At 34.4% G+C, this 27,889-nt stretch overlaps 2 protein-coding genes across 2 annotated transcripts; both read right to left on the bottom strand.

Moving 5' to 3' along the window:
- Nucleotides 1–6,774: 6,774 nt before the first annotated feature.
- Nucleotides 6,775–10,688, bottom strand: LOC149775152 (uncharacterized). Its single transcript, XM_089943329.1, has 3 exons — nucleotides 10,140–10,688; nucleotides 9,685–9,697; nucleotides 6,775–8,229 (listed from the first exon to the last, which is right to left on the bottom strand). The coding sequence occupies exons 1-3, from the start codon at nucleotides 10,671–10,673 to the stop codon at nucleotides 7,622–7,624; spliced, it is 1,155 nt and encodes a 384-aa protein (XP_089799455.1). The 5' UTR covers nucleotides 10,674–10,688; the 3' UTR covers nucleotides 6,775–7,621.
- Nucleotides 10,689–17,975: 7,287 nt separating this feature from the next.
- LOC149775151 (putative serine/threonine-protein kinase roco4) lies at nucleotides 17,976–27,668 on the bottom strand. The gene is made up of 3 exons (XM_089943390.1): nucleotides 27,421–27,668; nucleotides 21,654–21,775; nucleotides 17,976–18,755 (listed from the first exon to the last, which is right to left on the bottom strand). The coding sequence occupies exons 1-3, from the start codon at nucleotides 27,460–27,462 to the stop codon at nucleotides 18,581–18,583; spliced, it is 339 nt and encodes a 112-aa protein (XP_089799516.1). The 5' UTR covers nucleotides 27,463–27,668; the 3' UTR covers nucleotides 17,976–18,580.
- Between the last annotated feature and the right edge of the window lie 221 nt (nucleotides 27,669–27,889).

Below are 27,889 nucleotides of genomic sequence, written 5' to 3'. Positions count from 1 at the left end.
CAAAAATAGGAGTCCTGGACTCCTGAATTTTAAATCCTAGCAAGACCTCTGATGTAACAGGTAACAAGAACCAAACTGCCATTTATAAAATCATTTCACATTTAGATTTCTTTCCTAGTTTCTTTAAAAGAAGGCACTACAGAGATTCACATAACTATTCAAACAATGATGCATTTTGCCTGGATGAAAATGTTACCAGTTACCATGTTCAATGTTAAACTAAAAAGGCATTCAGTACAGTGAAACATATTTAACTGTGATAAAATGAAGATCAATTTTTGTCATGATACATTTTGCATACAGTGAAAAAAATTCATGTTTAAAGCATAAGATTAAGACAGTGCAAAGTGGTTTTTGTTTTACTAAAAATATTAAAGCCTATTGAGTAGTTAATGTCAAAGCCTATGGAATAGTTAATATTGAAGTCTAATGAGTAGTTAATGTCAAATTCTATGGAATAGTTAATGTCAAAGTCCATGGAATAGTTAATATTGAAGTCTAATGAGTAGTTAATGTCAAATTCTATGGAATAGTTAATGTCAAAGTCCATGGAATAGTTAATATTGAAGTCTAATTAGTAGTTAATGTCAAATTCTATGGAATAGTTAATGTCAGAGTCTATGGAATAGTTAATATTGAAGTCTATTGAGTAGTTAATGTCAAATTCTATGGAATAGTTAATGTCAAAGTCTATGGAATAGTTAATGTCAAAACCTACTGAGTAGTTAATGTCAAAGTCTATGAAGCAGTTGATGTCAAACTCTCTGGAGTAGTCAATGTTGAAGCCTACTGAGTAGTTAATGTCAAAGCATATGGAATAGTTAATGTCAAAATCTACCAAGTAGTTAATGTCAAAACCTATGGATTAGTTAATGTCAAAGTCTACGGAGTAGTACGTGTCAAAGTCTATGGAGTAGTTAATGTCAAAGCAAATGGAGTAGTTAATGTAAAACTCTATGGAGTAGTTAATGTCAAAGTCTATGGAGTTGTTGATGTCAAACTCTATGGAGTAGTTAATGTAAAACTCTATGGAGTAGTTAATGTCAAAGTCTATGGAGTTGTTGATGTCAAACTCTATGGAGTAGTTAATGTAAAACTCTATGGAGTAGTTAATGTCAAAGCAAATGGAGTAGTTAATGTCAAACTCTATGGAGTAGTTAATGTCAAAGTCTACGGAGTAGTACGTGTCAAAGTCTATGGAGTAGTTAATGTCAAAGCAAATGGAGTAGTTAATGTAAAACTCTATGGAGTTGTTGATGTCAAACTCTATGGAGTAGTTAATGTAAAACTCTATGGAGTAGTTAATGTCAAAGTCTATGGAGTTGTTGATGTCAAAGTCTATGGAGTTGTTGATGTCAAACTCTATGGAGTAGTTAATGTCAAAGCAAATGGAGTAGTTAATGTCAAAGCAAATGGAGTAGTTAATGTCAAACTCTATGGAGTAGTTAATGTCAAAGTCTATGGAGTTGTTGATGTCAAACTCTATGTAGTAGTTAATGTCAAAACCTATGGAGTAGTTAATGTCAAAGCAAATGGAGTAGTTAATGTAAAACTCTATGGAGTAGTTAATGTCAAAGTCTATGGAGTTGTTGATGTCAAACTCTATGGAGTTGTTGATGTCAAAGTCTATGGAGTTGTTAATGTAAAAGTCTATGGAGTTGTTGATGTCAAACTATATGGAGTAGTTAATGTCAAAACCTATGGAGTAGATAATGTCAAACTCTTTGGAGTAGTTAATGTCAAAACCTATGGATTAGTTAATCTCAAATCCTATGGAGTAATTAATGTCAAAATTTATTGAGTAGTTAATCTGACACTGAAGTAATTTGTATATTTCAGCATAAAGTGTGACATTTGTACATGTTTTGACTGTGCATGTAGATGTATATACACATAAGAGGGAAATGCAGTGAATTTAATACTAGTTTGCATGGTGCATGAATTAGTCTTGAAAAAAGGGATTTTGTAAGGTATGTGAAGGGATTCTGTATTTAAGTGGGGTTGAATCATACCATAAATTCACTTGCTTTTATGGCCATGATAGCTAAAACTTTAAAATGTTCCATGATACAGTAAACTAATGGTGTGCTGTAATGAATAATCTTATAGAATATGTTTATGTTTTTTTATGTGTGATGTGATGTGATTTGGATTTTTAATGTAGCTTTAACAATTTTTCAGTCATATCGCTATGATGCCTGCAATGTGGCAGTTTATAGTGATGTCTAGCACTGGGGCATCATGTCACAGACACATAGCATGATGTCCCACCCAGTCACATTATCTTGACGCCAGGCTGACCAGTCCTAACACTAACCTCTTAATGCTAAAAGCCAAGTGAGGCAGCTGTTACTACCATTTTTATAAGTCTTTAGTAAGACTTGGCCAGGGATCGAACCCACTACCTCCCCCATCCGAGGCAGATGCTCTTAACCACTAGGCCACTGGAGTGGTCTTATGTTTATTATTGCTAAATCATTATTTGCATTGTGTTCAGGCAAATGGCCACACGTAAAATTAATCATAAGATCACATCAAGGTTTTCATAGTGTTCAGACAGATGGTCACATGTAAAGTTAATCATAAGATCACATCAAGGTTCTTATAGTGTTCAGACAGATGGTCACATGTAAAGTTTATCATAAGATCACATCATGGTTCTTGTAGTGTTAAGAGAGATGGTCACATGTAAAGTTAATCATAAGATCAGATCATGGTTCTCGTAGTGTTCCAACAGATGGCCATGTGTAAAGTTAATCATAAGATCACACCAAGGTTCATGTAGTGTTCAGACAAGTGGTCACATGTGAAGTTAATCATAAGATCACTTCATGGTTTTCGTAGTGTTCAGACAGATGGTCACGTGTAAAGTTAATCATAAGATCACACCGAGGTTCTCGTAGTGTTCAGACAAATGGTCACATGTGAAGTTAATCATGAGATCACATCTTGGTTATAGTGTTCAGAATGTTGGTCACATGTAAAGTTAATCATAAGATCACATCATGGTTCTCATAGTGTTCAGACAGATGGTCACATGTAAAGTCAATCATGAGATCACATCTTGGTTATAGTGTTCAGACATATGGTCACATGTGAAGTTAATCATAAGATCACATCATGGTTCTCGTGTTCCAACAGATGGCCATGTGTAAAGTTAATCATAAGATCACACCAAGGTTCACGTAGTGTTCAGACAAGCGGTCACATGTGAAGTTAATCATAAGATCACATCTTGGTTATAGTGTTCAGGCAGATGGTCATATGTAAAGTTAATCATAAGATCACATCATGGTTCTCACAGTGTTCAGACAGATGGTCACATGTGAAGTTAATCATAAGGTCACATCCTGGTTCTCATAGTGTTCAGACAGATGGTCACATGTGAAGTTAATCATAAGATCACATCATGGTTCTCATAGTGTTCAGACAGATGGTCACATGTGAAGTTAATCATAAGATCACATCTTGGTGATAGGGTTCAGACATATGGTCACATGTGAAGTTAATCATAAGATCACATCAAGGTTCTCATAGTGTTCAGACAGATGGTCACATGTGAAGTTAATCATAAGATCACATCAAGGTTTTCATAGTGTTCAGACAGATGGTCACATGTAAAGTTAATCATAAGATCATATCAAGGTTCTCATAGTGTTCAGACAGATGGTCACATGTGAAGTTAATCATAAGATCACATCAAGGTTTTCATAGTGTTCAGACAGATGGTCACATGTAAAGTTAATCATAAGATCATATCAAGGTTCTCATAGTGTTCAGACAGATGGTCACGTGTAAAGTTAATCATAAGATCACATCATGGTTCTCGTAGTGTTCAGAGAGATGATCACATCAAGGTTCTCATAGTGTTCAGACATATGGTCACATGTAAAGTTAATCATAAGATCACATCATGGTTCTTGTAGTGTTCAGAGAGATGATGACATGTAAAGTTAATCATAAGATCACATCTTGGTTACAGTGTTCACACATATGGTCACATGTGAAGTTAATCATAAGATCACATCAAGGTTTTCATAGTGTTCAGACAGATGGTCACATGTAAAGTTTATCATAAGATCACATCATGGTTCTCGTAGTGTTCCAACAGATGGCCATGTGTAAAGTTAATCATAAGATCACACCAAGGTTCATGTAGTGTTCGGACAAGTGGTCACATGTGAAGTTAATCATAAGATCACATCTTGGTTATAGTGTTCAGACAGATGGTCACTTGTGAAGTTAATCAAAAGATCACATCAGGGTTCTCATAGTGTTCAGACAGATCGTCACATGTGAAGTTAATCATAAGATCACATCATGGTTCTTGTGTTCCAACAGATGGCCATGTGTAAAGTTAATCATAAGATCACACCAAGGTTCACGTAGTGTTCAGACAAGTGGTCACATGTGAAGTTAATCATAAGATCACATCAAGGTTCTCACAGTGTTCAGACAGATGGTCACATGTGAAGTTAATCATAAGGTCACATCATGGTTCTCATAGTGTTCAGACAGATGGTCACATGTGAAGTTAATCATAAGATCACATCATGGTTCTCATAGTGTTCAGACAGATGGTCACATGTGAAGTCAATCATAAGATCACATCTTGGTTATAGGGTTCAGACATATGGTCACATGTGAAGTTAATCATAAGATCACAACAAGGTTCTCATAGTGTTCAGACAGATGGTCACATGTGAGGTTAATCATAAGATCACATCAAGGTTTTCATAGTGTTCAGACAGATGGTCACATGTAAAGTTAATCATAAGATCACATCAAGATTCTCATAGTGTTCAGACAGATGGTCATATGTAAAGTTAATCATAAGATCACATCATGGTTCTCATAGTGTTCAGAGAGATGATGACATGTAAAGTTAATCATAAGATCACATCGTGGTTACAGTGTTCACACATATGGTCACATGTGAAGTTAATCATAAGATCACATCAAGGTTTTCATAGTGTTCAGACAGATGGTCACATGTAAAGTTTATCATAAGATCACATCATGGTTCTCGTAGTATTCAGAGAGATGGTCACATGTAAAGTTAATCATAAGATCACATCATGGTTCTCGTAGTGTTCCAACAGATGGCCATGTGTAAAGTTAATCATAAAATCACACCAAGGTTCAAGTAGTGTTCGGACAAGTGGTCACATGTGAAGTTAATCATAAGATCACATCTTGGTTATAGTGTTCAGACATATGGTCACATGTGAAGTTAATCATAAGATCACATCAAGGTTTTCATAGTGTTCAGACAGATGGTCACATGTGAAGTTAATCATAAAATCACATCAAGGTTCTCATAGTGTTCAGACAGATGGTCACATGTAAAGTTAATCATAAGATCATATCAAGATTTTCATAGTGTTCAGACAGATGGTCACATGTGAAGTTAATCATAAAATCACATCAAGGTTCTCATAGTGTTCAGACAGATGGTCACATGTAAAGTTAATCATAAGATCACACCAAGGTTCACGTAGTGTTCAGACAAGCGGTCACATGTTGAGTTAATCATAAGATCACATCTAGGTTATAGTGTTCAGACAGATGGTCACATGTAAAGTTAATCATAAGATCACATCAGGGTTCTCATAGTGTTCAGACAGATGGTCACATGTAAAGTTAATCATAAAATCACACCAAGGTTCACGTAGTGTTCAGACAGATGGTCACATGTACAGTTTATCATAAGATCACACCAAGGTTCACATAGTGTTCAGACAGATGGTCACATGTAAAGTTTATCATAAGATCACATCATGGTTCTCAGTGTTCCGACTGATGGCCATGTGTAAAGTTAATCATAAGATCACATCATGGTTCTTGTAGTGTTCAGACAAATGGTCACATGTAAAGTTAATCATAAGATCACATCAAAGTTCTTGTAGCGTTCAGACAGATGCTCACGTGAAGTTAATCATAAGATCACATCTTGGTTATAGTGTTCAGACAGATGGTCACGTGTAAAGTTAATCATAAGATCACATCATGGTTCTCAGTGTTCTGACTGATGTCCATGTGTAAAGTTAATCATAAGATCACATCCTTGTTTTCACAGTGTGAAGGAAGATGACCACATGCAAAGTTAATCATTGAATCAACTTAATTTTGCGTCTTGAATTGAGAAAATACTAATTGCTGGAAATACGAGCTCACTGCTTAACTTGTTCTTCCATGTATTTAATATTCCAATTCTATTCTGTATTGTCCAAAGGCAGTGATGACAGGTATTCCAATTCTATTCTGTATTGTCCAAAGGCAGTGATGACAGGTATTCCAATTCTATTCTGTATTGTCCAAAGGCAGTGATGACAGGTATTCCAATTCTATTCTGTATTGACCAAAGGCAGTGATGACAGGTATTCCAATTCTATTCTGTATTGTCCAAAGGCAGTGATGACAGGTATTCCAATTCTATTCTGTATTGTCCAAAGGCAGTGATGACAGGTATTCCAATTCTATTCTATATTGTCCAAAGGCAGTGATGACAGGTATTCCAGTTCTATTCTGTATTGTCCAAAGGCAGTGATGACAGGTATTCCAATTCTATTCTGTATTGTCCAAAGGCAGTGATGACAGGTATTCCAATTCTATTCTGTATTGTCCAAAGGCAGTGATGACAGGTATTCCAATTCTATTCTGTATTGTCCAAAGGCAGTGATGACAGGTATTCCAATTCTATTCTGTATTGTCCAAAGGCAGTGATGACAGGTATTCCAATTCTATTCTGTATTGTCCAAAGGCAGTGATGACAGGTATTCCAATTCTATTCTGTATTGTCCAAAGGCAGTGATGACGGCACTTTAGATTAGTTCATGTAACCTCAAAACAGTTGAAATGAATTGACTCTATAAAATTTTGTTGGATTTCATGATTAATAAAAATGATATATAAAACTATGAAATTACTACAATTTGTTGGATTTCATAGGTAATAAAAATGATGGATACAACTTTGAAATTTCTACAGTTTGTTGGATTTCACAGGTAATAAAAATGATACATAAAACTTTGAAATTTGCTGGTATGATAATTTGACATACAGATATCTGGCAGATTACTGTAGGTCTCTGATAATAAGCCTGTGCTGAAGATAAGAAATCTTATTTTTTCCAGAACTGTGACAAATAAAAGTTATTAGAAATTGTTTCTAATAATAATGTCCTTTTCTCCATTATACAGCTTGGTTCATAAAAGACAAACAGTTGGTAATCCATGGAATAAAAAATAATTTGGTCTCTGAAATACTTAACAAAAGGACATAATGAAAATTATAAATAAAACACACATGTACCATCAAAATGTGGTATCTATCTCTTCCAGAAGTATATAATACACCTGTTCCAGTCTATATGCTATCTCCATCTTTCAAGGAGTTCATAACATGCCCATGTCAGTCTATGTGCTGTCTCCCTCTATTCAAGGAGTTTATAACACACCCCACAGCAGTCTATTTGATGTCTCTATCTTAAACAGAGTTCATAACACATCCATGTAGTCTTTATGCTGTCTCAATCCCTTAAGGAGTTCATAACACACCCATATCAGCCTATTTGATGTCTCTATCTTTGACAGAGTTCATAACACACCCATATCAGTCTTTATGCTGTCTCTGTCTTTTCAAGTTCAAGGATTTTGCAGACTTTTTTCATTTCTTCTTTAATTTTTGTCATTTTAGAAGTGATTGCACCTGATCCAGACTGCTGAATATCCAGAATTTCTTTCTGAACTCTGTTTTCAACGTTAGGGTCTTTGCAAAGTTTGCTCAGACTTGTCAGGATGGTGGTAATCTCTGTCCACTTTGTTTGGAAGTTCTGTTCATTCATCTTAGTTGAGTGAGAATGTGCTAGTTCATTTCGCTGTGAACGTAGGTCCATTATAACTTGTAGTTCTTGCTGACCAAGTAGAGGATATACGTTATTCAGAAGAGTAGATGCAAGAGTGATGTCATATTCACTGATATCTGTCTGTCCACTTGGTGGGAATATAATATCCACTTGGGCTTGTGTCAAGACTTTCTTCTTCTGAAGCTGTAGAATCTGAAGCTGGTTTTTCTTCATGTACTGATCAAGCGTGCAGTTTGAAGAAGTGGTACAATAAGTCAAAATGTCTCTGAGAACTTTAGATCCAACATCTAACACCAGGGATGAAAGCCGTGTGAACCGTTCACTGGGAAGAGTTGAATGCTGGGGTAACACATTGACAGGGACTGAAATATCATATATGGGTTTAGACATGTTTTTCTTATTCATGCCAAATCTCAAAAGTCGAACTGCAAGATCTGACTTGTACAAGTATCATCGACTGTCTAGCTTATTCATTCATTGTAGTAACTTGACATTTCATCTGGCAAATAGCCAAACAAATTGTATTCCAGATAAGATCTGAACCCATTTCTCTGCAAGCAATTAGAACACATGCCGGGAGTAACAAGTATTCATGAAGCAATGCCAAACATAGGCCCATGTGCAATAGCAAAATGACTGTAAAACCCCCAAAGCTGTGGATGATCCTAATCTCATAGATTTTAACTTTTTTCTGCTTTGTCAAAGCTATAGCAATACGTTTGAAAGGATAACAATCGCACAGTATTTAAAAATTTACCCATTATTCTGTGTTGAATATTATGCAAGTGAATTACAGTGCTATATTTGCGCCTATGTACCTGTGACCGATTCTCAAGGCTGATATTTATAAGATTACAATCTTGGACTTTAGGATATGATAACTTTTGATTCTATTGGTGGAAATAAGGTTTTACTGGCAACACATTAGTGGATTACCTGCTAAATGGATATGTGCAGCAGTAAGACTAACTACAAATAAAGTTTCCAAATTCTCCAGCACAAAACTGTAAACTTCATTTTAATACTTTCGAATATTTTGACCAAAAGAGAAGAAATATGTATTTGCTGCGACTTCAAAAGTGGAGTCATGACGTCATAAATGCAATACGTTCAATATTACTGACAGTATGTCATGTACTTTTACTGCCGCAATATCAGAAAGGTAATGTGTGAGAACTGTATTTATATTATTACTAATTCAGAATTGATGTATTGTTGTAAATCTGACATTTCCCCTGTCCCAATGACTATCCTAGAACATCATCTGGCCTTTCACAAACATGTTATAAAATGCAACAATGAACATACAGTATATAGAAAGGTTTCATTTTCTATGTACTCATTTGAACATTTGTGTCTCTTCTATGAGAAGAAAAATTGCTAATGAATAATATCAAATGAATACAGTTATACATAAATAATTTAAATTCAATGCAACTATTTATTATCTGTAGATGTTTTACTTTCTTTACCAAAGACTGTATACATATAAACAAAGCATTTTGTAATCACTTTCAAATGAGTAAAATATTTGACTATGAAGTTAATAAAGAAAAAGAACACATGGAAAGCATGACATTAAAGAGGAATATTTCCTTAAACAGTAAGAAAAGTAACTTGAGAGAGTATAATTTTATGTTCTGTGTCTTTGTTGCAGGTAACTGCTGGCTCTGATGCTAAGCTCATCTCAGAATTAAACTGAGGTATATGATACGCTGTTCATAAAGTATTATATGAATTTAATATGAATCTAATATGAATTGAATATGAATTTAATATGAATTGAATTGAATTTAATATGAATTATAAATACTCACTCTGTGTCTTGTCCTGAAAAAAAGAACAAAATAAGGCATTGTATCATTGCTGTGAGGAAAATTTTGACTAGTATATATGACCATATAAAATAAATGAATTATTACCATTTTAATGAATTTTATATCTGTTTTCGAGAAGTCTGAATCCTCTGGGAAATTTAATAGCTTGAATGATGGTCAAAACCTTTATGCATAATATCTCTTTTTTACTGTATTTTTCTAACTCTTAATAGAATCTCAGCTGAAAAATGCATTTTATTGTGTAGTCCACATATTTATAATTATATATCTGCTTGTTTCTGACAATTGTTATACATTCTATTATACTGTCTTTTGTTTAGAAGGTGGACAATCACATTTACAACGGTAAAATCAACAGCTGTGTTTAAAATGTAGGCATGTTCATTACTTAAAACAATCATACAGTATTGCTCTGGTAAGGAAAAGTCCATTACCTCCCAGAATCCTAACAGTTTTCCTGATTCCACACAGTGAGCTTCTTTGTGTGTGCTGCATCTTAATTCATCCTTAGTTTGCAAAGTAGTGATTGAATGTAGGCCTTCATTAGTCCGGGGTGAGGATTCCTTACATTTGATGCAAATCTCAAACTCAGAACCTGGACACAAACATTCTGAAATTTTAGATAGCGCAGTGTACAGGTCATCCCGTATAGTCATACACAGAGAGAGTTCAGGGATCCCTCGTTTTGTGGTGAATCGAATCACAGTGGCATGGATAACAAAGTCAATTAATGATAGAAACAATTGATGTTGATCATCAAGATCAAGTACACCATATCCTTGAAAGAGGAGATATTTATTTCCTTCCTTGACTAGCGCCCACTTAGACAAGCATGTAGCAAGAAGTCGGTGAAACACTCCAACATGGATGAAGTTGGTCTTTGACCGAAAGCACAGTGTAGATGTCTTGGTTGTATCTTTACTCTGTTCTAGTTTCTTCATGTCATCAGATGCAGGCTTGGTGACCATACATGGTACCCAGTAGAAATCCTGATGGATTAATATAGATATTCAAAATCTAATCAAAGTTAAATCAATGGAATAAGCCACATTCCATGTTAAATTATTGTAAATTTAAAACTTCTTTTCAACCGAGACAACTTCTTATAATGTACATAAACATGTCAATTTTGTTGTTCCAATCAACTCTAATCATGGGAATGGATAGCAGTAGTAGCATGGTTTTGTGGCACCTCTGTGGTCTTGGATTCAAAACCATAATCCAGCATGTACAAATATTGGTAGGTCAGTGGTTAACAAAAGATGACAATTATCATGTGTGAGAATATGAAAAGAGATAATCTAGAGCTGACAACCCTTTGTATTAATTTTCATTTGAGCTATGTAAACTCTGACACTTAAAACAGTTCCTCTGAGCTCATTACAAATTAATACTAATTAACTACAGGCACTGATTGATCCATACATCATAAGAAACACATTAGGAACACACATCCATTCAGTATTGTGGTAATGTGTTCTGTGAAACCTGAACTGAACAAGAAAGTAAAAAAGAAATAACATGGAGAAACTGATTGATGACATCAATATATTTACATTTAGTAACTTCTGGATTTGATGTGGGTGATGCAGGGCATTAGGTTTCCTTTAGCAAGTAGTGGATTTAATGTGGATAATGCAGGGCATTAGGTTTCATTTAGTAATTAGGTAACACTGGACAACAAATTTTTACAAAAGTCATGTTACTGAAATAAAATTAGTCAATTCTTATCAATTTTTATGTGCTGAACACGAATATGACAGTCAAATTGCAAAATTGGCTCTAGTTTTTTTGTAATCTGCAAGAAATTAATGTTTACATAACGAAATGCATTCCAATAGTAAAAGGTCAACTGTAATAGCCTACCTATAAAAAATCAAGTCATTGACTACATCTTAGATTTCTTCGCCTGTCTCTTGTACAGCTGTTCGGGAGCATCTCTGAGGAGTGTCCAGCAGTAGTCAGCCAGCATTGTAGTGGACCATTTTCCCTGGTATCTTTGTTCCATTGTTGCGATATCTTGATGAAAACGTTCGCCGTGTTCATCACTAACAATACCACAGTTGCTAGGAAAGAAATCCAAATGGGAATGAAGGAAGTAAATCTTTAGAGACATATTGCAGCCAAGTTTCTTATACTTCATCAACATGTCTTCTACTAGTTCCTTATAGTTTTCTGCCCTAACATTTCCGAGGAAGTTTGTAGAAACTAGGCGAAAAGCATTCCATGCTTGTTTCGCGTCACCTTCCAGCAAGTTGTTGAACCGGTCATCTTTGAAAAGCTCTCGAATCTGAGGACCCACAAAAACTCCCTCTTTAATCTTTGCTTCGCTGAGTCGAGGGAATTTTTCATGCAGGTATCGGAATGCTGGCAAAGTCCGGTCAATGGCTTTCACAAAGTTCTTCATCAAACCTAGTTTGATGTGAAGGGGTGGTAGCAAGATTTTCTGAGCCTCAACCAGAGCTGGGTGTTGGATATTCTTCTCTCCAATGGCTACATTCTGCCTGTGAGTCCATTCCTTCCTCATGTAGTGCATTTCCCTTGCTCGGCTATCCCACTCGCATAAGAAACACATGTATTTTGTATATCCTTGCTGCAGTCCCATTAAAAGGGCAACTACCTTCAAATCACCACAGAGGTGCCAGCTGTACTTGTTATACTCAATGGAATTCAGTAGCTGCCTTAAGTTATCGTATGTCTCTTTCATGTGGACAGCATACGCTACTGGAATAGATGGAAGAATGTTTCCATTGTGCAAAAGCACAGCCTTGAGACTCAGTTTCGAAGAGTCCACAAATAGTCTCCATTCTTGTGGGTCATGAGTGATTTTTAAAGCATTCATGAGGCCCTCAATATCGGAACAGAATATCAGATTACTTTCCTTTCTGAAGAAAGGCTCCAATTGCTGGTGGCGCTTTCGATATGCAGTAATTGTGACATCTTCTTCTAGAAGATTCCATTGTTGGAGTCTTGATCCTAGCAATTCTGCCTTGTTCTTTGATAAGTCCAAATCACGAATCAGGTCATTTAGTTCTTCCTGTGTTATTCTGTGTGGGGTTGATGATGCACCACAGTGAAAATCTGGATCACTGCATGCTGATGGACCAGGAGAAGAACAGGTCGACTCACCTTTGTCTTCGTCAGATGAATCAAGAGAATATTCTGCTGGAGGTTCTGGAATAGGAAGTCCCTCACCATGTGGAACTGGTCTCAATGCAGACGGAATGTTTGGGTAGACTATTCTCGACTTCTTTCGCTTCGTTATTCCGCTGGAAAGAGGAGGAACCAAGCAGAAGTAACAGTCATTTAGGTGGTTGCTTGGCTCTCTCCACACCATTGGGACTGCAAACGGCATTGATGACCTTTTGCAATTCAACCACTGTGAAAGCTGTGTTGTACATGTAGCACAGCATATATGCAGAGCCCAAGGCTTGTCTTGGTCACCAACCTTGCATCCGAAGTAAAGATGATATGCCTTCTTCACTTGAGAATTGATACTTTTCTTCTGGTTGGCAAATGTCACTTCCCCACAAATATAGCAAAAATTGTCCGCGGTATTAACACACTTTCGAGGCATTACTGTTCTTTATTGTACGTAAATGGATAAAATAATAAGTTTTATGTAACAGTAGCTTGAACTGTCTCGCACAACGTCTAAAATATTTTAAATGCTGAACCTATCTGATTGGGCTTTATATAGTACACTGCTTACGTCAGCTTCAGCAGCCGCCTGGCATTAGTATAATAGGCCTACACATGTATAGTACACTGCTGACGTCAACTTACTTCAGCAGCCGCATGGCATTAGTATTGCATTGCATCAGAAAATGATGCAATCAACTGTGGATGATGTGAGCATGATGGTATTATGCAATGTTACATCATTATTCCGGATGTTGCTGCAGTCCTACTGGAGAAATTTACACAGTGAAACATAGAAAATGAGGTATATGAATATCTTCAAAACGAGAGCCAATACAAATTTTTCACGGTTATATTCATGTTCGGCACACCAAAATACTACAGATTAGGTCCTTTTCAAGTCAGTAATGATTTCACTGTTGACCAGTGTAATTAGTGGATTTAATGTGGGTGATGTAGGGCATTAGGTTTCATTTAGTAATTTGTGGACCTAATGCAGGTGATGCAGGGCTTTAGGTTCCATTTAGTAATTTTGTAGATTTAATGTAGGGCTTTGGGTTCCATTTGGTAATTTTGTGGATTTGATGTGGGTGATGTGGGGCATTAGGTTTCATTTAGTAATTAGGTAATTAGTGGATTTAATGTGGGTGATGTAGGGCATTAGGTTTCATTTAGTAATTTGTGGACCTAATGCAGGTGATGCAGGGCTTTAGGTTCCATTTAGTAATTTTGTAGATTTAATGTAGGGCTTTGGGTTCCATTTAGTAATTTTGTGGATTTAATGTGGGTGATGCAGGGTTTTAGGTTTCATTTAGTAATTTATGGATCTAATGCAGGTGATGCAGGGCTTTAGGTTCCATTTAGTAATTTTGTAGATTTAATGCAGGCCTTTGGGTTCCATTTAGTAATTTTGTGGATTTGATGTGGGTGATGCAGGGTTTTAGGTTTCATTTAGTAATTTGTGGATTTAATGTGGGTGATGTGGGGCATTAGGTTTCATTTAGTAATTAGTAGATTTAATGTGGATGATGCAGGACATCAGGTTTCATTTATTAATTTGAGGATTTAATGTGGGTGATGTGGGGCATTAGGTTTCATTTAGTAATTTGCAGATTTAATGTGGATGTTGCAGGACATTAGGTTTCATTTAGTAATATGTGGATTTAATGTCGATGTTGCAGGACATTAGGTTTCATTTAGTAATTAGTGGATTTAATGTGGATGATGCAGGACATTAGGTTTCATTTAGTAATATGTGGATTTAATGTGGGTGATGCAGGACATTAGGTTTCATTTAGTAATTAGTGGATTTAATGTGGATTTAATGCAGGGCATTAGGTTTCATTTAGTAATTTGTGGATTTAATGCAGGGCTGTAGGTTTCATTTAGTAATTTGTGGATTTAATGCAGGGCTTTAGGTTTCATTTAGTAATTTGTGGATTTAATGCAGGGCTTTAGGTTTCATTTAGTAATTTGTGGATTTAATGCAGGGCATTAGGTTTCATTTAGTAATTTGTGGATTTAATGCAGCTGATGCAGGGCTTCAGGTAACATTTAGTAATTTTGTGGATTTGGTGCAGGTAAGCAGCGCATTAGGTTTCATTTAGTAATTTGTGGATTTGATGTGGATCATATAGGGCATTAGGTTTCATTTAGTAATTTGTGGATTTGATGTGGGTCATATAGGGCATTAGGTTTCATTTAGTAATTTTTGGGTGAATCTTGTCCTAAAAAGTACAGTTGTGATTAAGTGTCTAAGGACATTAATCAAGGTAAAGTGGCTGTTGTTCATTCTATCAATAAATGTGCATGTAGGTGATTAACTTTCTTGTTAAGTTACCACAGAACATCGATCGACAGTTATTTACATATTGTGATGGTGGTACTCACTTAGCATCAACTGGGTGCAGAAATAAACTTTCTCTTTGTATCTCCTTCTCTTCTGTCTTTCCTCTCTCCTAATAACATTTACATTTTAAAGAATAACTTATTTATATATAACCCAAATGCAATGATAATTGTAGTAGAATATACTTCATCACGTCTGTTTCGTATTTCTGTGACTCTTATTTTTGGCATAGTAATTGGAAAATTTGCTTTAGTTATAAATATATAAACATGTTTTAACTAAGGCAAGAAATGAATTGGGATTTACGATAGTAGCTAACTGATGTTTCATTCATCATTTTGACCGAAGTGTTTGACCACGATTTCCTGTGCTTGGATCAAGTTTCTTTAAGTACTTTAACAAGCCTGGACTGATTATAGCTATCACGGAATTGAGTTAGCAACTATCACTGCCCAATTTCCACATGTTATCCTTTGATGATAAAAATATACAAACTTGTGTTTCAAAACTTTAACAAAAGTATGCAAACAGCCATTTGTGCTTTATTTTATCTGCCTCTTGAACACTATTTCGTCAATACAATTAGTATGAAACTGTAAGTGAACCAGTAACAGGGAAATAATGGTGGACATCGCTATATCTGGGAAGTACCAAATTATTAGATTGTGTGTTTTTCTAAATCATCAGGCAAAGCATTAGATCAAAGTGAAATGGTAGGCACTATTATGGTTGATTTTCATAAAGCTTTTGATCTTGTAGACCATGGAATTTTGTTTGAAATACTAAAAAAATCTATCAATGCAATGAAAACTCCATAAACTGGTTTACTTCTTACTTAACCAACAGAGTGCAAAAAGTATATTTAAATGGTCAACTTTCTGAAAGTAAAAATATAATTGTGGATTACCACAAGGCTCTATCCTCGGACCTTCGTTATTCATTCTATTTATCAATGTAGTAGCTGATTGACCATTAACCCTTTCCTAGGTAAGTTAGCAACTATCACTGCCCAATTTCCACGTGTTATCCTTTGATGATAAAAACATACAAACTTGTGTTTCAAAACTTTAACAAAAGTATGTAAACAGCCATTTGTGCTTTAAGAAAAGAATGGACGATCTGGATATTTTAACTGCCTCTTGTACACTATTTTGTCAATACAATTAGTATGAAACTGTAAGTAAACCAGTAACAGGGAAATACATTGCTTTGTGTGGAAGTACCAGCTTAAAGTTTATTAAATTGTCTGTTTTCGTAAATCATCGTGCAAATATATTCAGAAAAAAATACAATTCATAGAAAGCAAAGCTTGGGTATTATGTTACCTGAGATTTAACTGTAAGATTATGAAGGTAAGAAACATATGGGACAATGCTATTTTGTGGAATTCACGAGAAGCACTATACGTCAAAGTTGTTTTCTGACTTGACTCATAATTGTGGAAATACAGAAAAAAATAAGTGCAGCTTTTTCTATCTAACCAATGCTTAAAATTACTACAAGCATGTAGACAAATAAATAAACCATAATTTTGCATTCCTATCAACGGACTGTTGAAATGAAGCTATATAAAGTGAGCGGTAACATCACAAAAATCACTCCTTCAAAAAATAAATGCGCTCACATGTCTGTGTTGATTCGGTTGGAAAGAAGGGTGTAGTTCATATACAGACTATAAAGGAGCAATGTCTGTGATTTTATGCATTTTAGTGTTATGCATGAATAGTTACAGCAATGTTTTATTCGCAACAAAGAAATTAGGGCAAACAGTATGATCTGAACATGTGTGCATTTGCCCTCATATACATGACACATACGTTGTTTCAAACGCTTTTACAAATCTGTCAAAGTGCCATAATTTTGAACTTTTAGAAAGTATTTTTAAAAAATTGATTAAGGGCAGTTGATTAAGCATTTTTACAAACTTGCCTTTACAATAATGTAATCTGGTTACTCAGCTAAAATTTGTTACAATATAGTTTCTACTATTCTCTTTTCAAGTCATATGGCCAAAATAACTCAGAAAATATTCTACTTGAAAATAAAGTACTGCTTAAATTCAATGCTAAATGCAAATATGACTACTGGGAAATGGGGGCATAATTCAAGTAAGAGAAGACACACACACACAAGGAGAAGTCGCTTCTCCCTAAAATTTAAGTCTGGCTTGTCCCATGTGTATGTACAATAGTTTTTATTTATATGTTCTAGGCATGAGAGAAAGAAAGAGAATGTCTCTACTTACTTTTTCTTTCTGCAATGGCTTCACAATTATATTGAGTTCTTCCATTACATCCAAAAGATGTTCTTTATTTTGATGAATTTTAGAATGTGATGACCAAAGCTTTTCTGAAATAATATAATTTCCATAAAAACTAATAATAGCCATAAGAAAATGTAACTTGAGTGGTCAAGAAATTTTTCATGTGATATATTGGTTTATAGCTAAATGCAATATTACAATGTACACTCTAGCAGTTCAGTTAAAATAATCCATTTAGCCACTCATCCAATACCAACTCATTATTGTACTTGCACCTGGCTCATCATTAAATCTATCCAAGATCATGTAGATAATTAGATACATAGAGACGTTTCGTTCTCTCAAAATCATTTTGCAAATAAAACCTCACTTCATTACTAGTCATGGATCTTTCTGTGGACTGAGCTCTTTCCAGATGTTGTTGTAAAGGTCCAGATCAAGTTTCATCAAATTCTCTTCATTAATAGAAAGTATGTACTATATCCTCATCATCCAATCACAACTCAATTTACCTCATCTAATTAGAACCTTGTTTACCTCATCATCCAATCACGACCTCGTTTTCCTCATCATCCAGTCACAACCCAGTTAATTTCATCAATATGTGCCTATTTAGCTGGTTATGGAACTCTTCTGAGAGTCATCAGACTATTAAAAAATAAAGTTTTGAGTTTATCTGCCACAAGAATTGCTCATCAAAGCCTTTCAACTTCTGTAAAAATATGTTCATATATACAGCATAAAGTGCTTGCAGTATACATAGTGCACACAGCATACATTGTGGACAGCAAACATAAGTGTACAGTGTACACAGCATACACTTGCGCATAGCACACATAGTGTACACAGCATACAGTGTACACAAATGTACAATTAGCACAAGTGATTGCTGACGTGATACACAATGGACACAGGACTATGCCACAAGCTCTTTTGGCCTCCGACTAGCTAAGTTACAAATACTACTAAAAACGAAATGAACTGCTGTGATTGTCATTTAACAACACATTAATTTCTGATTTGCAAATGTTTGTAATATGTATGTTTCTGTCTCTACAATAACAGTTTTATTATAGCATGGATGGAGCATGAAACGATATACACAACAAAATGTTTATTGACTAATTAATCATACCTAGAAGTGTACTTGTGAGCTGTCCAGTTTTCTGAAAAGCATCCCATTGTTCTGTGAGTTCTGGATGCTTCTTTAAGACCTGGTCAGATGTTATCCAGGTTCTTACTCCATGAATGAGCCATTCTGGATCAAGCACAACTTTCTTTCTCAGCCTTGCAGTGCTGGAAAGGTAATCAGGTTATAATGAGATAAACAGGAGATAACCATGTAGGCCATGCCATCGGATATTTCAGTATGTGCATTATCGTAATTTGCAAGATCTAATAACTGTAATTAAAATATTTATGATCAAATCAAAATAGTAACAAATAAAAATTCTTTATTCTGATCTCAATTTTGCTTTACCATTAATAATTATTGAATTTTAACACTATAATAATTAGAAATTAATTATAGGCATCAAACATTGTTTTGTCAGTGTGTGTTTGTGTGTTGAGGTGGGATAAGTAAAGGAACCGGAGAGCAGTAGCATCTTTAAGGAAGATGTCAAACATCTCCTGATGGAACATATAGTTTGTCACCTCTTCCATGACTGACTCCATTTGGTAAGATTGATGCTCTGTCACACATGCATGCAGGTATGAACACACACACGTGTGCATGTCTCCGACTTATTAAAATATGTATAGATCAATGCATTATGACATTATGTCCGTTTACTTTTTTTTAATTTTTTTATTCTCACCGTGTTGATAACTTTGTATTCTGATGAACATAATCATTTTTCAAGAGTATTGTTTAGAAAATTAATAGCTCCTTTGCATAATGATGCACCTACCTGATTCTATGTGAACTGAATGTGGGCTAGGTAAACTGTGTTACACTATATCCATACTTGCAAATAAAGCAAACATACAAGGTGATGTTTTGGTGCCCATGCCTCTATTAGAAATTATTTCAGCAATTGGCTTAATTTTCTATTCAAAGAATTTATTCATCATTCACGATGGTTGAATATTTTGTTTTATATTTATAACTATCTTTAGTGTTCCATCTGTCAATGTTTCATGTAGAAGAATATGGCAATATGTTTGGTAATGGAGTCAGTTTAATGTCTGGCATATTACAGATGGAGCTGGACTCCTTAAAGTTACAGACCTAGACCAAATACAGAAACCACAGTTGAAAGACTTACAGCGTGCCTTTCAAGCTGCGTATGCAGTGGAACACTCTTCAAAATATGTACTTGATATATCAGATATAAGATTTTCATGAGTTTCCTTGATATATCAGATATCAGATTTCAAACGTTTACTTCCTAACTTTTATATTCCACCAAACTCTGACTAACATTACTGGTACTTGAAACATTTGAACCCCATGATTCTATTAAATGGAATAGTGACTACTGTGATGGATTATATTAAATGGGATAGTGACTACTGTGTTGGAATCTATTAAATGGAATAATGACTACTGTGTTGGATTCTATGAAAGGCAATAGTGGCTACTATATTGGATTATATTAAATGGAATAGTGACTACTGTGATGGATTATATTAACTGGGATAGTGACTTTTGTGTTTGAATCTATTAAAAGTAATAATGACTACTTTGTTAGATTCTATGAAAGGCAATAGTGACTACTGTACTGGTTTCTATTAAAAGGAATAGTGACTACTGTTGGATACTGTTAAATAGAATAGTGACTACTGTGATGGATTATATGAAATGGAATAGTGACTACTGTGTTGGATTCTATTGAAAGGAATAGTGACTACTGTCTATGATTCTTTTAAATGGAATAGCAACTATGTTGGATCTTATTAAATAGAATAGCTAATACTGTGTTGGATTCTATTAAATAGAATAGTGACTTCAGTAATGGATTTTATTAAATGGAATAGTGACTACTGTGTTGGATTATGTTCACTGAAATAGTGACCACTGTGATGGATTCTATTAAATAGAATAGTGACTACTGTGATGGACTGTATTAAATGGGATAGTGACTACTATGTTAGATTCTATTAAATGGAATAGCAACTACTGTGTTGGATTCTATTAAACGGAATAGTGAAAACTAATGGATTAAATGGAATAGTGACTACTTTGTTGGATTCTATTAAACTGAATAGGGACTACTGTTTTATTATATTAAATGGAATAGTGACTACTGTGATGGGTTCTATTAAATGGAATAGTGACAACTGTATTGGATTCTGTTAAATGTAATAATGGCTACTGCACTGGATTCTATCAAAGAGAATAGTGACTACTGTGTTGGATTCTATTAAGGGAAAAAGTGACTATTGTGTTGGGTTCTGTTAAATGGAATAGTGACAACTGTGTTGGATTCTATTAAATGGAATAGTGACTACTGTGTTGGATTCTATTAAAGGAAAAAGTGACTACTGTGTTGGGTTCTATTAAATGGAATAGTGACAACTGTGTTGGATTCTATTAAATGGAATAGTGACTACTGTGTTGGATTCTATTAAATGGAATAGTGACTACTGTGTTTTTCCATGAACTTGGATAACAATTACATGATTATTTATTAAATATTTTTGGACAACTGTAAATCTTACCATGTTAACCATAAATTGATAATGATATATGTTTCATTACAGCTATCTGCATATTATCTTTAAAAACATTTCCATACTGTTGTTTCAAGGTTTTTATGATGCATTTTCTCTACGTACACTAGCTCTGTTGTCTGCATCTGATTGGAATGAGCAGTGTTTGAAAATTTAATTTAATTTTGTGCATTATAATTAGCATGTAGGAAAGAATTCTATACTGTCTTTATTCCTAACCTATAACAAAACATAACATACTGCTAAAAATCATTAATGAGAACAATAATGAGAACACAAATTAAATGCATCACTCGAAAGGTTTCTGAGGATTACATATGGTACAGTTGTTCTTTTTTGAGTAAGGATAAACATTTCTAAGTTTATGTTCCTACTTAATATTTTTTATTGTTTTGTTATAGTTTTCAGTGCTGTATAAAAGAACATAGCTTGGACTGGACATCATTACTAATGTTTTTAGATATGGTGTTCAGAAAATGAAAGGGCCTGGTTATGTAGATTAAAAATGAAACTTACTTGAAGAACACGATGTTTCCGATATCATGTTCAAACCTGAGAAACAGATCAAGCTCTTCTGGCAATTCAATTCTTACTTGAAGGTTCTCATTGAGGCTTTTCACATCATCGTAATCCATAACCTACAAATAAAACAAAGTTATATACATCTACCAAAATCAAAATGTAAATATTCGGGTCTGGAAAAGAGACAAAAATGCTTTTCCACATGATCAATACAAACGTAATTTAATAGGAGCTTTTTTCCCACAAAGTTTTCAGCCTAAGTACCCTGTATTTACAAACACCTTTCCTTGACCATATCACAGAAGTGACTCATCAGTTCTCAGTAGACCAATAACTCGGATAAAATCCATACTTGACAGGAGTATTAAATATACTAGTACAAAGGGGATGGAGTTACAAATAAATGTGGCTTGATCACAGCCAACTTCTTTTTACTCTCGTTGTCTTTATTCTAATTAGGTTGATATAAAAACACTGATTATCATGATATATCCTCTTTGTTTCAGATGACTATTAGTGAAACTGAAGCCACACAAGTCCCTGTTTGTTATTTTGCGAGAAAGGGGTCTTTATGAGAAAACAGAACACCTGAGGCACCTGCTGGTGCCAAGTGAACACTGAGCTGTCATACTGTCGTTCCGAAGTCATATCTAGAGGAAACTCTTGGTCTCGAACATGAAAATCTTTTGCCTGGTCATTTATGGGTCAATACAACTTATCACAAGATCTTGAGCTATTTTTATTGGCCGAAAATTAAAAGTGATGTTTCTATATAATGTAGTCCTTGTCAGTCTGGTTAAATGGTAGGAAAACCCAATCATAAGATACCTAAGGCACATCTGCAACCTATTCCTGCATTTGATGGAATATTTATCAGAATAATGGTTGACTGTGCCGGTCCCTTACTGAAGACGAAGTCAGGCAACCAATACTAGTTGACCACAATGTGTGCATCCACAAGATTTCCAGAAGCGATTCCTTCGAGAAATATTAAAACTAAAATGATAGTAAAAGCTCTCATGAAGTCATTTTACACTTATTGGCCCTCTCAAATATATCCATTGTGATCAAGGGTCAAATATTATTTCTGGAATTTTCTGACAAGTTGCGCACAAATTAGGCACCTAACAGTTTAAATCTTCTGCCTATCACCCTAAAAGTCAAGGGTAATTGGAAAGATTTTATCGAACTTTAAAGAGGATGATTTGGTCATATTGCTTTGATACAGGAAAGGATGGGGATGATGGTGTTCATTTACTGTTATTTTGTTGTTAGGGAATCAGTTCAAGACTCACTGTGTTTTAGTTCTTTTGAATTAGCTTTTTGATGTAATGTCTGTGGAACATTGAGTTCTGGCTCTATTGTCAATACCCAAAGTCCTCTTCAGGGTAAATTTGTATGGTCCTTATTCTAGTCCTTATACAACTGAAAAGAATACAAATGACTTAAATTATGTCATTAACACTTCTGAGAAACGGAAACAGAAACAACTTTATCATATAAAGGAGTATTTTAATAGAGATATCTTAGTGAAGTTCATCATTAAATTAATTTAGCTGTGGACCTGTCTCACAAAGTGAGGAAATAAATGATCGACTGCAATCTGACTGCAGCAACTCTGGTTTAACTAATCTTTGGAATTCAGAAATATGATACAGTCTGGACCAGAAACTTTCACATCTACAGCCACAGGAAAAGAGTGAACTAAAGCAACTATTATGTGAATATAGACACCTGTTTCCTCATGTACGAACATGAGCAAATAAAATCTGTTAGGGCATTGAAATTGTTGATTCTACACCTGTAAAACAGGATAATTACGGGATGAATCTTCTAAAACAAGAATATTTTAAAAATGAAATTCAAGATTTACTGGACAATGACAAAATAGAAGCAAGTAGAATCCTTGTGCCAAAACCAGATAATACTTTCCGAATATATAGAAAAGTCAACAGTGTTTCCTAAACAGAATCATCTCCGATGACAAGAATTTTGATGACTTCATTGACAAAATTGGAAATTCATACTCTGTCACCAAATTTGACCTTTGAAAGGATTCTGGCAAATTTCACTCACGGAAAGAGCAAAAGAAATTTCAGCAACTCAAAATCAATTTTATCAGCAAAAAGCGATGCCATTTGGTATGAAAAATTCTCCGTGAATATTCCAGTGTTTAATGAACATTATAACATCTGATCAAGATGTGTATATCGATAATGTCATTATCTACAATGATACCTGGAAAGCTCACTTAGAAACCATTCAGAAATTCTTTGCTAGACTCAGTGATGCATATCAGACAGTTTAGGTAAAAGAGAGTTTTGCAGTGCTTGTGCTTTATTTTTAAGACATATTATATAACGAAGTCAAGTTAAATCGGTAGAAGTTAAGGTGCAGGCTATCTCTGAATTCCCATTGCCTATTAGTAAAATGAAACGCATCCAATTTTTTGTATGGCTTGATATTATTGGAAATTTTTCTATACTTACTGAACCCCTGATCAATTTGTTGCATAAGAAATCTAAGTTTGATTTGTCTGACAATTGTCATGAGGCTTTTGATAACTTAAAGGCCATGCCTAAGAGAGCACCAGTTCTTCCAGCCCCAAATTTCTGTCAATTATTTAAAATGTATGTTGACACAAATGATGTGGGGGTTGGTGGAATATTGATTCAAGAAGAGAAAAAAACTGTGATTATTGAGTGTGCTATTTTTCTTAAAAACTAAACAATCAACAGAGAAATATTCCACAATCGATATGGAATATTTGTCTTTGGTATTGGCTTTGCAACACCTTGAAGAGTATTTTACTTTCAACTCCTCCAATTATTGTATTCAGTGATCGCAAAGTACTTACTTTCATTAGCAAAATGAAAAACAATACAATCAGAGATTGTTCATGTCAAGTTTAATGTTGCAGGAATACAATGCTGACATTAGGCACATCAAGGGAAATGATAACGTGATTGCAGATGCACTTTCACGTGTATACAAGTACTATATTGTTTATGTATATTTTGCGTCATTCATAAGACCTCTTTCTATGTATTAGAGTGTCATATGTATGTTTGGCTAATATGTAAAATAAAGCTTTGATGTATAAATCTTTATTTTTCTTTATGAGGGGAGGTGTTAAGTATACCTATATTGTGTTCCTAACTGTTGTTCATGATTGTAGATCGTAGTTTAATATAATGGCCATTTGTAAACAACTTGTTGACATAGCAGTTTGAGTTCAGAATATTCTAGAAGCTGGCTTGTTTACTATTTTCTGGAATTTTCCAATTAGTAATGATCAGTGTGCCAGAACATTATGTTGCATCACAGGTCAAGTGATACTTTAAATATAAATAGATACAGATAAATATAAACAATGTCTTCATTTCACTTTTATGATGAGCCTGTTGAATCGTTTGTATTTAAATAAAATTTAAGAGGTATTATTTTTCTTTAAATTATTCACTGGAATTTCAAAGTGTTCATTGACTTGGACTAAAACACTACTTTGGGATTATTGAGAACTCATTCAAAGGCAGTCTGGATTATATCATTATGGTACATCAGGACATACAAGACTCCTGGTACATAACGACATTAAAGGTTATTGGAATTCATTCAGAACATTCTACACTTTGGACTTGTGTTAGAACATTTTGGATTATTTGGGATTTAATTTACAATACTGTCAGCGTCTTATGAATTTTCACATTTCATTCTAGGAAAATAAATTATTTGTTGATTTTACTGAATATTTCTACTGAATTTTAGAAACTCCTGAATCTCATAAATTCGCACATTTTCACAAAAGGTATGCAGAAAAGAAGAAATAGCAAATATTTACATTTGTATGTAGTTATGTATCAATGCATACTCACACTGGTAAATATTCTATCTATTTTGTACAATGGTACAGTATGTTTGAGAACATGTTTCAAAGATATGTCTTTCTGTAAAAGTTAGTTCCTCAATTTAATTATATACTGACACTTAGATCATGTATTTTATTTCTCTAAAGCACCAACAGTAAATACAGGTTCCAAAGGTTGACTCTACTTGTCTTGAGTTGATACAGAAAACAGGTTGAAATCACCATGAAAGTGAGGTTCATATTCATTTTTGACAACACCTCAAAGGTTTGGAGAATGTTATACAGAAATATGATTACAACTTTACCTGACTTGTTACAAATACATGCATATTTGTGATTTTCTTACATCTGAATGGTCTCTCAGCTGAAAGTGGTGAAACATTCCTTACACATTAAGAAATGCAAGCTAATGTTAAAAAATACAACAGTACAGTAGAACTTTGATCATCCAGCACCCGATTAACCATCAGGGCATTGTAAGTCAAAATATTAAAAACAGGTACATGTACATATGTAGATATTATGCTTTTTTGATGACCCTGTCTATTGTATAACAATTTTAATGTACATATTCTATTATCCGTCTATTCTCAGATCCATCATGGTCTCAGTCCCGCACCCTGACGGATAATCAAAGGTCTACTGTATGTGCAAAAAGTCTGCTGTGTTGCATAAGTCTCTATTATGGCTTGTCAATTTTGCAGTCCAGACTTCAGAAAGAACAATTCCAAACCTGTATTGATTTAGAATAAATATAATTTTATTCAGTGGTGTTTCATTTACCTAAACTTATTTTAGGAAATCAGGTAATTCTGTGGACTATTCATCAATTATTATTAAATTAATTTTAAAAAAAAATACTCAGTTGCAGTCCATCAGCTACTGGGTATACTATAATAAATATTTCAGAATTCCTGAATGTATCAATTGGAAAACTTGTTATGGGCAAAAAAACAAACAAAAATATGATAATGTGTGGCCATGACTTATAAGACCCTGAGTGTTACAGCAAGTCCATCTTTAAGATGATTGCGTCCTGAAGCTGGAGGTGGTTTGCTCTTGCTGTTATTAAACTTGACACGGTACAGATGACGATGCTGATGCTAATTACAATGACAACGAGAACAATGAGATTATCATGTTCGCAATCATGAACAGAATATTTGGTATCACATTATAAGAAGAATGAGACTGGTTTCATTCAATACTTAAAAACCAGGGCATCACACTTGCAGATTTTACTGCTCTGTCATCTTTTTACCATTCTGTTTATGAGCTCTTAGAGCAATTGCAATGAGCTGGAAGTTTGTAATTGTTATGTTCTTGCTAGTACATTATTAACGTAAGTCAACAAGTGCATATGTGCATATATGTGGGTTTTTAAATCTTTTTCTCATCCATATTCAATCACCACATTATATCTGAGAAAAGGCATCTCTGGACACCGACTGTAGTCTTCTGTGATACATAATGCAAACTGTTTTACATTTGAAACCAAATACTCATATCAATTTCTTCAGTTTCCTCTTCTGAGGTTTGTTTGATTTCAGGTCCTAGAGTAATAATCCTTTTTTTGTATATGCCTCGTTAGAAGCTTTCAGTCTTACTCAAATAGGGCTATTTCATACATGTATCATCTCTTGAAATATGTTAAAGGTGTACTATATAATACTTCAGTTATTAGAATGGTGCTCACTTTTTAGATATGGAAATGTAGCTAATACACATACATCGATTTTAAATCTAGTTTTGATTTAACTGCAACAAGTTCTCACTGGACACTAAAATGAAAACAAATACTAAAGTTTTGTTAGAAGTATATCAGGTAATTTATGATATTATATAAATAACATACAATTAAAACAGTGCAGCAGAATATATATCAGCTAATACCGGGACTCCCTTGTTTTTCAACTCTAAGAGTGCTCTCTCCATAGGTATCCATAGAGGAGGAATTTCTTCTCCCCAGTACACCTGTTTCTGAGCTACTTCAAATATTTTAGACTTCAGTGCATTTATAGTGGGATCCGATCCTAAATTACTAATGGCGAAGTCTTCGTCAACAACATGAACAAGTAGCGGACTGTTCTTCAGGACAATCCGAATGTCATTAAAATATGTCTTCTTTCTCTGGTCTAGTAATTCCTATAAAACTTCTGTAAGTTAACATTTAAACCAAGCTTGTATATATGGTGGATTCTATATCACATACATACCACCCACCTCTACCCCCACCCCACACACGCACTATCAACTTAACAATAAGCTTAGTTTTAATTCTTGTTGTCATTCTTGTCTTGGGATTTTATGCCGTTTATATACGATGATATTGTTATACATGACATAACAAACCCCTGCAGAA

The sequence above is a fragment of the Sinohyriopsis cumingii genome, chromosome 19 (genome assembly GCF_028554795.1).
Source record: "Sinohyriopsis cumingii isolate HCF-2022 chromosome 19, ASM2855479v2, whole genome shotgun sequence".
NCBI classification, from domain to species: Eukaryota; Metazoa; Mollusca; class Bivalvia; order Unionida; family Unionidae; genus Sinohyriopsis; species Sinohyriopsis cumingii.
Note: the sequence above shows the minus strand (reverse complement) of the source record. Positions and strands in the feature narration are given on the sequence as shown.